Below are 16,094 nucleotides of genomic sequence, written 5' to 3' on the forward strand. Positions count from 1 at the left end.
CAAAGGTGGTAAGGCTCTCTTTTGGTAATAGACGAGTTGTGATCTGGAACATAGATGACAGGAGGCAGACATACAACTGTGAAGTTTTCATCTCAACATACTTGGCCTTTTTGTCAAGCGTGAACCACCTAGTTCCCAAAAGATGTGCGATGCATTTTGTTAGTTTCTTTAGTTTCCTCAAATATTTCAATATTTTTACTTCGAAAAAATTGTAATATCTAGTGTTATATATTATAAACAAATCAGAAAGACAATAAGAGTGGTGCAACAATTTGATCATATTATATGTGTTTACAAATTTGAAAATTGAATGATATTGTGACTGATATAGATTAACCAGTTTCATGCCTACTAAATAAAATGCAAATATTATTTTGATAAATAAAAATAAAAATATCATTTAATAATTGTTTTTAAAAGCTAATGTGGATCACACCACATCAATGCTATGTAAAAAATTTGTAAAGTTGTTTGTGTTTTAAGTATTACTCTTCTTTTAAATATGGTAAGAGGAAGCTAGCCACAGATTGAGAAAGCGTGAGAGATTTTTAATTTTTAATTTTTTTTTACGGTGGTTCAGCAAGAAGGAGAAAATACTAAAGTAAAATAGAATTTCATAATTTATTGTTATAAATAAGAGAGAACGATTTTTACATATCTATAGTGACTATTTTGGTATAAATAGTCATTGTTGATTTGTAAATCATTTTATCATAATAAAATATTTGGTGATCTCTAGATTCTCTATCTCAAACATCTTTCTCCTCTCCTTAATAATTGAAAAAAATATGTTTGTGCCTTTGGTGATGAGTGTCGTGGTGGCGAGAGGATCTTCATGATGGTAGAAATGTTGTAGATCACGGAAGGGGAAGGATCAAAGCCGTGAATCATATACAAAGACGTGACGAAGGTTGAGAACAATACATTAGGTGGGCAAGGATGATGCGGAGGGCCGATGGCAAAGGCTTGAGTACATCAGCAACAAAGGGGCAAGGGATGCTTTGAGAGAGAGAGAGAGAGAGAGAAGAGAGAGAGAGAGAATAAATTAAACATATTCAATGAGAATAAATAATTTGAATAATTTATTTAAATAAAAATTATACATAGACATACATATATGTATATATTTATTTACTTTGCTTAGATGTATAATCAACCTCATACAATTAATTTTAAAGTAACAACGTTAAAACAAATGAATAATTTCCCTAAAGATTACATTTGAATATTCATAGCACTTATATTTAGAAAGATTTTCACTTAAATTTAGCCGTATCAAAGTGAACTCAAATGCTACATTAATGTACTCAACAAAAGCGTAGTAACAATAAATGCTATAATTAAGATTTTATATATTATGAGTTTGAGATTTATATAAATTTTTAATAAATTTTGATTTAGATTAGGTGCTTTCAACTCACACATGTCTTTTCCCATTATGTAAGTGCACAAAAATAGATCGAAGTGGACCAAAATGAATCAAAGTGATTCGAATGGACCAAATGGAACAAAGTGGACTAAATGGACATAATAGGAATGAATGGACCGAATAGGAACAAGGTGGACCGAATAAGAATGAATGGACTAAATAGGACCAATGTGCATTGAATAGGACTGAAGTAGACAGAATGGACCGAATAGAATCAAAGTGAACAAAATGGACCGTATAGGACGAAAGTAGACTAAATAGGGCTAATGTAGACTGAATAGACAGAATTGGACCGAAGGAGACTGAATAAGACCAACTGGACCGAATATAACTTTAGTGGATAGAATGGACTGAATAGGTCCAAATTAGACCAAAGAGGACAGAATGGACCGAATAGAACCAATGTCGACCGAATAAGACTTTTGAATATTTATCATTTTTAGGGCTCATATTTCTAATTTCTAATGTCTATGTTAGTATTTTCTTTGTATTTTTTTACTCAAAACTAAAGAGTTTAATCCAAATATAATAAATTTCATACTTTTCAACCCAAAAATTAAGGAAAAAAAAGAATTTTTGAGCTAAAATTTAAAAGAAAACCTACAAAAAGAATCAATTTAAGGATTAATTAGTCTAAAATGGACGGAAAGGGGACCGAAATTGACCGAGTGGACTAAATTGGACCAAAGTAGACTTAATTGGACCGAATAGAAATTGTTTAATTTTTAAAGAGAACATATTATCTTCAAAAAATTTTAGAGAAAAATCATATATTATATTACAATACAAAATAATTATTTATTTCTACACATCATGTGGGTTTGCAAATAGCATGTTATTAAAGTGAGTAGATAAAATAGAAAAATGTAACTTTTTTTTTTCTTTCTAATTTGGGTGAGAAAATGCCTAATCAATTAGATGCTATCAGGATTGAAAATATGAATTTGAGATGGACATTTTGCATATTCAATTTATAAAGCTGTCTTACAAAAAAAAATTCATAGAGATGCTTATGGGCATAATGACATGATTGGGATTTAGAATGATACAACGAAGTCACTATACAATTTTTATTTGAATCATATATAAATTACCTACAACTCGACACTTTTAATCAAAATTGACAAATGCTTCTTCTCAAAAAAATGACAAATGCTTGAAAAGCCAATGAATATTACAAATGATTGTTTTCCCTTTTTTGTGCGTTTCAACAACATATTACGGTATATGAAATTAAATCCATAAATGGAATTTTCCTGTAGCTCAAAATTCTAGCTCAAAATTCCATCAGTTGCAGGTGTGAATTTCGTATTTTTTTCATAATTCAAATGCCAACCCTTCATTGCTTTTTATGCAATTTCAATGCGTTTTTTACACTATTTTAAAGCTCAATAGACATACCAAAGTGTCTTACAGGTTCAACGGACCTAGATGAAACAGACCCAAACTTTATTTTGAAAGTAAACAAACCCAAAACTTACACATTACAAAATGTAATCAACACTATTAAACAACCATTTGAACATGTTGACACTTCCAGATTCGAGCCTAACCATTAATCTACTCAAAGCCATCCCTTTTCCTCAAGTGCACAACTAACTCATAAACCTTCTTCTGGTCAGGAAGAGACTTGGCCACAGTCTCCTTTTGCAGGCACCTCTTAGCCCATGCAATAATCTTGGGGCACTCTACCTCTATGTTGATATTGCCAAAGATCTCATAGGTAATGAACCAGCTGTAGAAGGGGATAAGAGAAAGGTCCACAAACCCAAATGTTTCACCCCCAAAGTAAGGCTTGTCACCAAGCTCCCCCTCCAATATCTTGAAGGCTTCAATAAATTCTTTCTTGCTTGCCTCCAACTCTTCTCCTTTGGTAGTCCATACCTTCCATGAAGCATCATAAACCTGTATTTTCCCCAGATTATATAAAAGGATGAAAAATGACAAGAATGAATTTCAAATCAAATCTAATGGGATAGAAGAATATTAATTTCTTCAAACCTCAAGAAAAAAGTATTCTATGAAATGAACTCAAATGACCTCTTTCTCACAATGGCATGATGAATTGATGATTATTCTTTACTATCATGCCAATACAAAAATAAATTTCCTTTTGTTGTAGGCAAAATTCAAAACCAAGTCCATTGTTTGATTACAAAAAAACTTGCTAAATTAACTGGCACCCTCACATAATAGATGATTGCTTGTGAGATATCGACAAACTATAGAACTCTCCTAGAAAATATAATAGAATCATATACCACTGGACTCTCTTGAAAATATAACTTGACAAATGCTAAGGGTAGGTAGAAAGAATGTTCGACTCAGTACCCAAAAACTACATAAATTCAACATGTCAAGGAAAAGCAAACAAAAGCCACCAATTTTTTTTTTCTTCTTTTTTCCCCCCTTTACTTCGTTCATCTTTTCTTCTTTGGCATAGGACATATTAGTAATCATAAAGGGGTTTAACTTATTCCCCAACTACACTCTGCTCTGTTCTCTTGGATCTACTAGGATTAGAAACAAAAACTTCAAGTAGAATCAAATTTTCAGGAGCAGATACAGCAGAAACTGAATATAAGTTAACTGTAATAGTATCTAAACATTACACAAATAAATACATAATAGCTTCTAAAATAAAATCTAGCAAACCTAACGAGTCAAACATAATAAACCAAACATAAAGTATTTTGCATAAACGATAAAACGTACCTTTTTATCAACAAAATCAGCCCAAAACCTAGCATGAGCTCTCTGGTAAGGATGAGAAGGCAGCAAAGGAGACCTATCCTTCCAGACCTCATCTATGTACTGAACAATGATGAGTGACTCACACACCGGTTTCCCATTGTGGATGAGAACTGGCATCTTCTTGTGAATGGGGTTCATCTCTAGAAGCAGGGGGCTCTTTACTGCAGCTTTTGTCCATAAGTCTTCTTCCTTGCACTCATACTCGATACCCTTCTCGGCCAGTGCAATTCTGACCCTCATCCCAAACATGCTGGCCCAGAAATCCATCAGAATCACCTTGTCCGCCATTGCTACAGAACTCAAGGTATTGAGGCAAATGAAAAAAGAATGCAAAAACGCTTCGAAGAGACTTAAAGATTTATAATCAAAGGCGGATATGACCATAAATGGTGGTAAAGTTGTTGAGTGATGACTACAAATAGTGTCTATTTAGCTTGGAAAAAGTTTACTTAAACTTTTGCTGAAAATTTTTGCTGCAAAAAGTGAGAAAAAAGTATACCAAAGTATACGTATACTTAAAAAAAAGGTGAGAAAAAAGAATGGGGTTTTAAAAAATTGTACATAAAATTTAAAAGCTAAAAACTGAGTTTATAGCTCAAGCCAAATAGACACAACACTTATACTTTATTTGTCTTCGTATAATGTTTTAAATGAACTACATGCCTCTCTACAATAGACTCACCCAACAAGTCTAAAATACTGGCCTTCCATCATAACCACTCGAAGTAAGTTGTCCAACCCCATGGATGACCATAGTACCTTCCATTTGAAAAGGGAAACTCTCCTAAATGACATTCTCTAACAAAGGTTAGTTCTTCTAGGGATACTCTTCCAAATGAGGCTTTTCCAAATGAGACTCTTCCAAAGAAAGACTCTTTCAGATTCAGTTATACTTAAATTTTACAAACGGAATTTACTCAATAAGTCTACTACTTCAGAATATTAGAGTAATCTTCTTCCTAAAATTCGCTCTCACTAACTCCACTTAGCCAACACGTTTCCCGTAAGGAGAGTGGCACCAAATAAGAAGGCTCACTTGAGATCCCTTATATAAAGGCCAAACCTCACTAAAATTGAGCAAAATATTTTCAAGCAAATCCCATACGCACTCTTGTGGGGCATTGTTGACTTTTACTTTTGATTGATGATTTGGAATTAGAGAGTTGGCTTAAAATCTAATCCCTAACGCACACTATTACGAGGATCAGTTGGCTTTTGGCTTAAATTTTCTATTTTATGGGCCCCGTAGCAAAGAAACTTATTCTAGAAAAAGGTAGCTTATTTCTTCACAAGACAAGTACTGTTTTTGGTCAACCAAGCATTGTATTTGGTTATAAAACCATGGGCATGTATGTTTACAAGCTTCCCTCTATATATTTTTTTTCTCACCAAATTTTCATTTTGCGGGTCCCACTCTACTTTTTTTGTACACCAAAGTTACACGCTCTTTGTTTCTAGGGTATCTTGTGTACAAGGTGTGAAATAATCAAGTTTGAGACATTACTTCTTTTGGGGGTGGGGATTTTCACATATTATAACTAAGGTGGTTAATATGGCCCAGCATTTGCACATGTACTGAAATTTATGTATACTCCACATAAAATAAAGTCACAGGCTCACAGAACTTACACAACCATTTGAACATGCTAACACTTTCAGATTTGAGCCTAACCATTACTCTACTCCAAGCCACCCCTTTTCCTCGACTACCCAACAAGCTCATAAACCTTCTTCTGGTCGGGAAGAGACTTGGCCAAAGTCTCCTTCTGCAGGCACCTCTTAGCCCATGCAATAATCTTGGGGCACTCTGCCTCTATGTTGATATTGCCAAAGATCTCATAGACAATGAACCAGCTGTAGAAGGGGATAAGAGAAAGGTCCACAAATCCAAATGTTTCACCCCCAAAGTAAGGCTTGTCACCAAGCTCCCACTCCAATATCTTGAAGGTTTCAATGAATTCCTTCTTGCCTGCCTCCGGCTCTTCCCCTTTTGTGGTCAATACCTTCCATGAAACATAATAAACTTGTATTTTCCACAGATTATATAAAAGGATGAAAAATGACAAGAATGAATTTCAAATCAATATAGAAGAATATTTCTTTAAACCTTCAGAAAAAAAGTATTCTATGAGATGAACTCATATGACCTCCTTCTCATTGCATGATGATTATTCTTCACTATAATGCCAATACCCCAATGCATTTCCTTTTATTGTAAGCGGAAGGAATTCAAAACTAAGTCCATTCTTTGATTAACAAAAAATTTACCAATTAAACTAATTGGCACCCACACATAGTAGATGATTGCGTATAAGATAGTGACAAACTATAGGACTGTCCTAAAAAATAATATCATATACTACTGGACTCTCTTGAAAATATAACATGAAAATGCTAAGAGTAGGCAGAATGAATGTTTGAAAAAAACTAAGTAAATTCAACATGTTAATGAAAAGCAAACAAAAACCATCATTTTTCATTCCAACCACCCCCCCCCCCCCACCCCTTTCATTCATCAATCTTCTTTGGCATAGGACATATTAGTAAATTAGTAATCATAAAAGGGGTTTAACCTATTTCCCAACTACACTCTGCTCTGATCTCTTGGATCTACTAGGATTAGAAACAACAAAAACTTCAAGTAGAATCAGAAATGCAGGAGTAGATTTAACAGTAGAGACTGAATATTAATTAGTTAACTCTAATAGAATCTTTAAACATTACACAAATGAATATATAATAGCTTCTAAAATAAAATCTAGCAAATCTAACGATTCAAACATGTTAGGACATATGTGCCTCACTTGTTTAGAACATATGTCATTATTTTATGTAGTTGGCTAATTCTTTGACAAAACGCACTTTACTTGTAATTGGGTAAATTTAGGATGTGTTTAATGCTTCAAGAAACTGTGTTTTAAGATCAAGTGTTGAAGCCATCATGTCTGTCCAAGAAACAAGCTGAAAAGTGCAAGTTCATTAAAGCTCAACAGCTAGCATGTGTCGAGGTTTAAAGAGCTGTTCAGCCCCGTGGCTCGACAGCTTCTCGACACCTCTATCTGTCGAGGTTTAAGAAAAACAGATTTTGAGTTCTGTTTTGATTCCAATCCGTGGATGAGTCTTTGGGCCTTCTTTTCTCCTAACCCTAGACATATAAAATGATTATTTTAAGGGCCGTCAAAGAGGACACAAGTTGCACAAGCATTGAGAAATCCTTGTTCAAGCAAGTTGTGACCAGAGACAAAGTTCTTGCCCTAATTCATCTTTCTTGTGAAGAAGTTGCTGTGTAATGTGCACCGTAGGGTTTTGTAACCAAGCATCTTCTTGATCTTCATCGTGTGGATGAATTGAAGAACTTTACATCCAAAAATCTTCTCTAGTTGGTGATTGAAGTCGCGTATTGGGATCCACGCATTTGGTTAGTCATGTACTTGGGAGCCGTGCATTGAAAGGAGAAATTGTCACTACAGAACAAGTCCAATTGGGTATTGGGGTTAAGGGTTCAACTGTAGGTTGGTAAGATACTTGGGATTCCTTTACTTGTAACTGCTTGTTGTGATAATAGTGGAATTTTGGGAGTGGTGACCTTAAAATCACCCGGTGGGGTTTTTGCCATGTAGATTTTCCCCATTCGTAAACAAATCACCGTGTCATTTAATTTCCGTTGCATACTTAGTTTAATTGGTGATTTGTTTGTGCTACCACGCGTTTTGCATGTTAATTTGATTAATTAATAACTTGGCTAATTAATCAACTTAATCCATCACAAGGGTCAATATGTTTTTGGCCTATCAAAACATATATATAATAAACCAAACCAAATATATTTTGCATAAATGATAAAACGTACCTTGTTATCAACAAAATCAGCCTAGAACCTGGCATGAGCTCTCTGGTAAGGGATGAGAGGGCAACAAAGGAGACGTAACTTGTGAAACTTGAGTTACACGGCAAACTCGAGTTTTAAAAAAATGGTAGATCCTTAATTATTTTGCAAACAGTGGTAGATCCTACATATTTTGCCAAATAGTGGTACTTGGCTATTTTGGCCAACTTACTAATAACATAAATTATAGATAGATACTTAGATGGGAAAGCAGGAATTGCACATTCATGTTCTAAATCATGGAAATGCTTCCTCAGTCGCTCAACTTACTTCTTTCAGTCAAAGCAGGGTTGACTCAACCTCCTTGGAAGAACAACTGAGCAAATATTTGTAGAACTTTTTCATAACTTTGATAAACAGTGACATTATTTATTCTCTTTCTAGCTTCATTTGTCCCTGTAAAATAAGAGTTTAAGCAATCATGTCTCCATCCATAGATGCTGATAAGAATAAAGGAAAAAACAAAGATGTCAAAAAATCCAATCTTATAGAAGAGTGTCTCCTACTTGAATATCCGAACAAGTGTGTACGGTTTGACGTGTAAGGTGAGACAAGAGTAGTAGGGTAAGACTCATGCATAACAATATGCTTAGGAGAATCGTATATTCAATGAATGACTACATCATCCAAGTTGAGAAACAAACCTCGAGATAAGAAAAGCTATGGCCTTGCAAGCCAATGCAGAGTAAAACAGAAGCTTGTGCATATGACAATGTAACTGGAAGTTTCTCTTCAAAATATAGATGTGCAAGATACTGAGGTTTTGATCGTTACTTTAGATCACTCCTCTGGAGGATAGTCCATGGTTTGTATCTCATACAAAACATGGCAAGTGAAAAATTAACGGATCTACTTCATTCGCAATTGATAACATGCACCATGTAAATTTCAGAATTTAAGAACAAGTGAGCGTACCTTGAAGCGGTGAATTTCAAAACAAAGATTAGAAGAACTTGGGAACACTTTTAATCTTCACTCCAATTCTACTAGCACCTAAGAAGTGGGGTCTCTCAATCAGTTTTCCAAGGGAAAATAAGAGAGTGACTAACACTCACATTCCCAATAGTGTTGTTCTCCTCCCCAAAATTTGTATGCTTCTCCCTTAATATCTAACTGATTATCTAATTGGGCTGGCCTTTTGGGCCTTTCCAATTGAGCTTAAGTGTGTGGCTTGGAGTGGGATTAAAAGGGACCAATAAGACACTAGCTTCAATAGGCCTTGACCTTTTCTGTCAACTCTTGACAAGTCCAAAGTTACCATTAACTATATTTAATACTACTATATAAATATAGCTGTACTCTAGGCCTTATCTATAAATTATATTCTAAAACTTTATTGTACATGCAACCCCTTCATAAAATATTCGTAGTAATACAAAGTCATGAAAGTAGTCTGTCACTTTGAAAATTACTACATCTTAATTCCTTGAGTGCTTGATTTAATCCTCTAAGTTATTCATCATATATTTATGAAATCCAATTCTATAAATATATAGTTTAGTAACTCCTTACTAAAATGGTTGGGCCTAACTCTCTGAATAACCAAACCCATTAAACTTATCTCAAAGAAAATATTTAATATCTCCGTTAAGAGACTATAAATTCCATCTTGAAAATATATGTTCCATTAACACTAAATGTGGTTGCCCAACATACTAAGGTTTTGATCGTTACTTTAAATCTCACTCTTGATATATCAAAGCAACCTACACTTCATGATCAAGTCCATTATTCTCTTAGGATTAAGAGTTCTTGTAAATAGAAGTCGTGAGATTTATTATTCATTTGACATTCGTTAGGAGAATAATAAATCTCACAATAGTCCAGTTCAATATGTCTTAACTTTTAAAATATATCAACATACCAACTAGAAATCTCCATTTCCATGATCAAGACAAATCATCTTAGTTGATATATTATAGTCTTCGCAGAAGAAATGCCCAATTTTATCACCGACTATGAACTAAAATTCTGAGTTTACAAAGAACTTGTGATTTATATCTTCTGTGACTTTTCACATAAATTACATACTATGCATCTCATGGACTATATGCTAATATCCCAATATTCATGTTACCATTATTTTTAGATAATAATAAAACAACTTTATTAATCACAACATTAATGTCATACATAGCATCATACGATAGGATTTAAGGGCACACATCCTAACAGGGTGATCGTCAAAACACCCGTTGCTCAACCTTTGCTAAAGGTCTGAGGTTTCTTAACATGGTGATGACATTCATTCTCCATCCTTTGTCACACTATAACTCTATCACAGAGCCTCATGCTCGATTTTTGTTATCCCTTCTAGAGCACTTCACTATAGACTTCCTTTCTCACTTCATCCTTTCCCTCATAAATGTCTATAGAGATACAACGACTTGTGATAAGCTTATTTTTTCTTCAGCTATCACGAGGATCTTTCACCATTTTTTGGTCTCCTTTCTTGTGTCAGATCCTTTCTTTGTCATGTGTGCCATTGATGCAGCTACTTTTAAACGAAGTGAGGCCTAACTTCTACCAAAGCGACCATGGACCGAGACGACGACCTCTCCAGTTTCTTCGGCTCCATCCACATCCGCTCCTTCTTCTTCCACAGATGGTGCCACTCGAGGCGATTATGGCGCAGCTTCAGTGCATGAATGCTTTTCTTGACACTCTCAGCAATGAGTTATGTCAGGTGAACACTCGTGTTGGTCATATTACACAATGACAGGCTCGCCTTGGTGGCTTCGTAGAGTCTCTCACTCCTTCTCTAGAGACTTTTGAGGATGAGGACGATGGTGCTAGCTCTTCTAGTGACGATAAGATGACTGCTTGAGGGTGATGGTGCTAGCTCTTCTAGTGATGATAAGATGACTGCTTGAGTTACTTAGGGAGAGAGTTAGTATAGGAGATTTTTGTTAGGGGGAGAGTCTATACTTGTTGAGGGATGTAGTGAGGACTTATGTATCTTTTCTTTTCTTTATCATTAAGATACTTTGTTCTTGTACCTTTGGTCTTGCGACCACTTTGTGATAGCAAATCTTGTACTTATTATTGATATATATATATATATATTTGAGGTTGTTATTACATTCTTTCACCTATCTCTTCATGTGTTGTTTCTTTTCTCTCTTTATGCACATGCTTCTGATTACTTGTATGCAATATTTTAATTCTGTTTCACACTATGATGTCGTGATGAGTTTTGTTTAAAGTGTTTCAGAAATACAGGTTGTCAAAGTTTTCTTGCCGTGAAATCTCTTCTTGCAATTTTTTTCAAGAGTTTGTATTAGGATAGATTTTATTGCATTCAATAAGTGAGTATGAGTTGAGTGATTTATGACTTCTCTCATATGTTCATTTGTTTGCTGTGGTTTTGTCAGGGATTGCTAAAGGGGGAGATTGTTAAAACATATGTGATTCATGTTAGGAACATATGTAATTTAGAATTGACTAATCCTTTGACAAAACACACTTTACTTGTAATTGGGTAGATCTAGGATGTTTAATACTTCAAGGAATAAGAGTTCAAGTCCAAATATTAAAGTCATGCGAATCTGTCCAAGAAACAAGTGAAGAAGTGCTGGATTTTAAAGCTTGACAGCTAGCTCGACAAATAGCATCTATTGAGGTTTAAAAGGCTGTTTTATCTTGATACTCGACAGTTGTTTGATAGATAGGATATCTATCAAGATTTATGAAAATCAATTTTTTAAATCTAATTTCACTCCAATCCATGTGTACATGTTTAGGTTTTATTTTCTCACAACCCTAAACATATATAAGGATTATTTTAAGGGCTGTCAAAGGTTGCACAGTTGCTCAAGTGTAAAGCAAAGTTTTGTTCATGCAAATTGTGACCAGAGAAAAAATTTGTCCTAGTTCATCTTTCTCTTGAAGAAGCTATTGTGTTTGTATGCTGTTGGGTTTTGTGACCAAGCAACTTCGTGATCTTCATCGTGTTGACGAACTGAAGAACTTTGCAGCCAACATCTTTCTCAAGTTGGTGATTACGTCGCGTACTAGGATCCGCGCATCTATTGGTTAGTCACGTACTAGGAGCTGTGCATTGAAAAGGAGAGTTTGCCACTACAGAACAAGTCCAATTGTGTATTGGGGTAAGGGTCCAACTGTAGGTTGGTATAAGGTACTGAAATTCCTTTACTTGTAATCGCTTGCTATGATAATAGTGGATTTTCAAGAGTGGTGACCTTAAAATCACCTGGTGGGGTTTTTACCTTAGAGGTTTTCCCTAGTCATAAACAAATCCTCATGTCAACTTTATTTTCCGCTATATATTAACTTAGTTAGTGAATTTGTGCTACCACACATTTTGTATGTTAATGGAATTAATTAATTAACTTGGCTAATTAATCAATTAATTTATCATAAGGGGTCAATACATTCTTGGCCTATCAAACTTCAACAGCAAAGTATTGAATGCTTTATTCAGTGCGGTCACCAATAAGGAGTTCAAGAAATTATCCTCTACCAAAATAGTGAAGGAAGCATGGACTATCCTTTAGACAACCTATGAAGGGACTAAGGCTGTCAAGGATTCAAAGTTTCAAAGGCTTACTATGAGCATTGAAGAGATTAAGATGGATGAGGATGAGTTGTTTGATGAGTTCTATGCCAAGCTGAAGGACATAATGAACTTTGTCTTTAATCTTAAGGAAACCATTCTCAAAACCATTCTTGTAAGGAAGGTGCTTAGATCTTTGCCTGAAAGATTTCATGCCAAGATCACTGCTATTGAGAAATCAAAGGATATTGATAAAATTCCTTTGACAGAGTTGGTTAGTAACTTGCAAACTTATGAATTGGGTTTGACTAGGGTAGGGAAATCAAGCAAGAGCAAGAGCATGGCTTTAAGGCCAAAAGTAGTGATATTGATGAGTCTTCTAATGATGAAGATTCTAAATTGAAATCTTATATCACGAGGTAGTTCAAAAAGTTCATGAAAAATGCCAATGCAAAGGGATTTAATAAAGATCGTAAGTAGTCTAGTTTATCTCAGTTCAAGAACCAAGACAGAGGAAAGAAGGATGCAAAGGAAGGCGGTCTGTACACTGTTCCCTCCGGACCAAAATGCTTTGGATGTCAAGGTTTTAGACACATGAAACAAGAATTTCCAACTTATCTCAAGACTATTAGGAAAAGCAAGGACCTTGCTGCTACCTTGAGTGACACCAAGTTTGAGGATGATTCAGATGACAATGATGACGAGGGAATCTTGATTGCCTTCACTGCTACAGTTGATCCTACTAATGGGGTTTCAGAAACAGTAGATGATGAAGAGGACTTGGTGGACTCTAAGTTTGAGAAAATGGAAGATCAAGATGACATCCATACAGCCTATAAAAAATTGTACTAGGTTTCTACGAAGTATGAGAAACTATATAGGCTGGCCACCAAGAAGCTGAGTGATGTGGAACTTGATTGAGAAGAGCTTTCCACAAAGTTTGACAAAACTAATTTGACTATCAGAGCACTGCGTTTTGAGAACAATTTTTTGGCTGAAAAAACCAAGAAGCTTGAAGCGGAGCTGTTTCAAGTTAGAGCTCAATTGGAGTGGACTTCCGGCTCAAAGCTTGATGAGATGCTTAGCTTTCAGAAATATGCTTTTGATAGAACCGGTTTGGGGTATATTTTTCTTCTCCTAATATTACTTCTTCTAGTACTACTATGCTTGTCTCACCTGCTAATAATGTTAATTTTGAGAACAATGATGTTAAAACTGTTTTGGCTAGTGAAAACATAGACAAGGGAAAATCTATCTTAGGAGCACCCTTTAAGATGGATAAGAAAGAGACTAGAAACCCTAGGACTGAGAAAGGTAATAACCAAATGTCTAAACAGATGAAGCAGCATCTTTTTCATCATTGTGGAGCTTTTGGGCATGCTCATCCAAATTGCTACAAGTGGTTAACCACTCAATAGAGCAACAGTTTGATTTCATCTGGAAACCAGAATCAGTTTCCATCCTCTTTTGCTCCTCTTGGAGATCTTCTTAAGGTCCTCATGTTCCTTTCGAACTTGAACGGTTTCAATTCTTCTCCCTCACCGCCGGATCAAAGGTTCACTCAACGGAAAGGTTCTTCTAAGATGTAGAAGGAAAAATGCTCAAAGTTGTTTATTCACTTTTTCTCTTTCTCGCCCTCTCTTTTTGTTTATGCATTACTTGTGTGTTTCGCTTTCTTGTTTTGAGTCAGCCTAATTTTATGTTATGCTTTGTTTAACATGTTTTTATTTGTTTGTTTTCAGTTTTGTTTTGTTTTTTTTTTTTTCATAAAAATAAAAAAATTTTGAAAAATTTTGAAAAATAAAAAAATATTGTGTGTTTTGTGTACTTTAGATGGCCATTGAAACAAAGTTTTCTAAACTTTGTATCTTTTGTAACTTAGATGAGCATCCCAATGCACAACTAAGCAAGTGAGATTTGTGGCTCGTGTTTGTGATGAGTACAATTAAGTAATTTATTATGCTTAATACTCATATCACTCTTTTTGATGGGAATGACTAAAAAATATGCAAAGAATAACAAAAACAAAAAGAATCAAAATGCTTTTAAATATGGTTGCAAGTGTGTTTTTAGGAGATGTAGGAGTTATAAGATGTACCTCGAAGGTGATAGTCCCCATCAAACAGTTATGATTATGTGTGAGTTAAATTGATTTTTTTCATATCTCAAATCGTCATAACATGAGATACTTATGCACTTTTGCGATGTTTTCACACACAACATGCAAATTCTTTATACATGTGCAAGTACAATGTGATTTGGCCATCACAAGGAATACATGTGTTAATGTATGCTCACTAAACTATCTTGACTTGTTTTTTATATATAAAATTGGTTAGATTTGTTTAGTGTGTGTGTGTGTGTTTTTGGATCCATGAGTGCTTTGCATTTTTCTTGTTGAGAGATATTTTTGAGAGTTTAAAATGCTGTTTGGATCTTTGATTGAGCGGCTTGCTTGATTGTATTCATTTCTATGTTTTTCCTCTCTTTGAAAAACTATTTCTATCAAGCTTGATAGCTTCTTGATAGCTAGCTATCTATCGAGACCCTTGGACTTCTTTTCTCGACAGATCTTAACGCATTTTTGATCCATTGAAGCTTCCTGGAATTTGTCTCGATAGCTTCTCTACAGATTCTCGATCCATTGAGAAAGGTTAGGCCTAGTCGATAGCTTCTCGATAGCTGTTCGATCCATCGAGGTACTTTTGCTGTCGACAAATTCTTGACAGCACCTCGACAGCTGTATCTATTGAGAATTAGTGCTCGACAGAATCTCGATAGATCCTCGATCCATCGAGACACGTTTTCCTTAAATAGCTTCAGCGCAAAATCTAGTTCATTTCTCTCTTTTTCTCTCGATCGAAACACTTCTTTTTCTCTCCCAAACACTTTTCCCTCAACCCATTCATCTTCCCCACTTGGATTTCAGTCTAATCCTTGCTTTTTCCCTCTAGTATGCTTCTCTAATCTCTCTTTCTTCATGCATATCACACATTTAGACCTAGGTTTTGGGTTTTCTTGAAAATTTTGGGGTTTTTGAAAATCTTTGAGTATTTTGTGAAATTTTTGGGTTGGGTTTTGCTTATATGATGTTATATGCTCATGCATTACATTACATTTAGATATTCACAATGTTTCGTGCATTATAGATGTGTGTTTCTAAGTTGGAACTTGTGTGCTGTTAGGGTTGGATTGGATTGGGTTGAACCCATGATGCAATTTTCGTTATACATCACATGCTCATGCATTGTTCATGCATACGTACCTTTTCATTTCCATATTTGGTACTTGATAGGCCAAAAACGTATTGACCCCTTGTGATGAATTAAGTTGATTAATTAGCCAAGTTATTAATTAATCAAATTAACATGCAAAGTGTGGTAGCATAAAAAAATCACCAATTAAACTAAGTATGCAATGGAAAATAAATGACACGGTGATTTGTTTACAAATGGGGGAAAACCTACATTGCAAAAACCCCATCGGGTGATTTTAAGGTCACCACTCTC

At 34.9% G+C, this 16,094-nt stretch overlaps 1 protein-coding gene across 1 annotated transcript; it reads right to left on the bottom strand.

Moving 5' to 3' along the window:
• Positions 1 to 2,775: 2,775 nt before the first annotated feature.
• Positions 2,776 to 4,611, bottom strand: LOC142637905 (putative glutathione S-transferase). The gene is made up of 2 exons (XM_075811873.1): positions 4,145 to 4,611; positions 2,776 to 3,334 (listed from the first exon to the last, which is right to left on the bottom strand). Exons 1-2 carry the CDS (start codon positions 4,565 to 4,567, stop codon positions 2,990 to 2,992), a joined length of 768 nt encoding a protein of 255 aa, XP_075667988.1. The 5' UTR covers positions 4,568 to 4,611; the 3' UTR covers positions 2,776 to 2,989.
• Positions 4,612 to 16,094: the final 11,483 nt, after the last annotated feature.

The sequence above is a fragment of the Castanea sativa genome, chromosome 1 (assembly GCF_040712315.1).
Source record: "Castanea sativa cultivar Marrone di Chiusa Pesio chromosome 1, ASM4071231v1".
Lineage (NCBI taxonomy): Eukaryota > Viridiplantae > Streptophyta > Magnoliopsida > Fagales > Fagaceae > Castanea > Castanea sativa.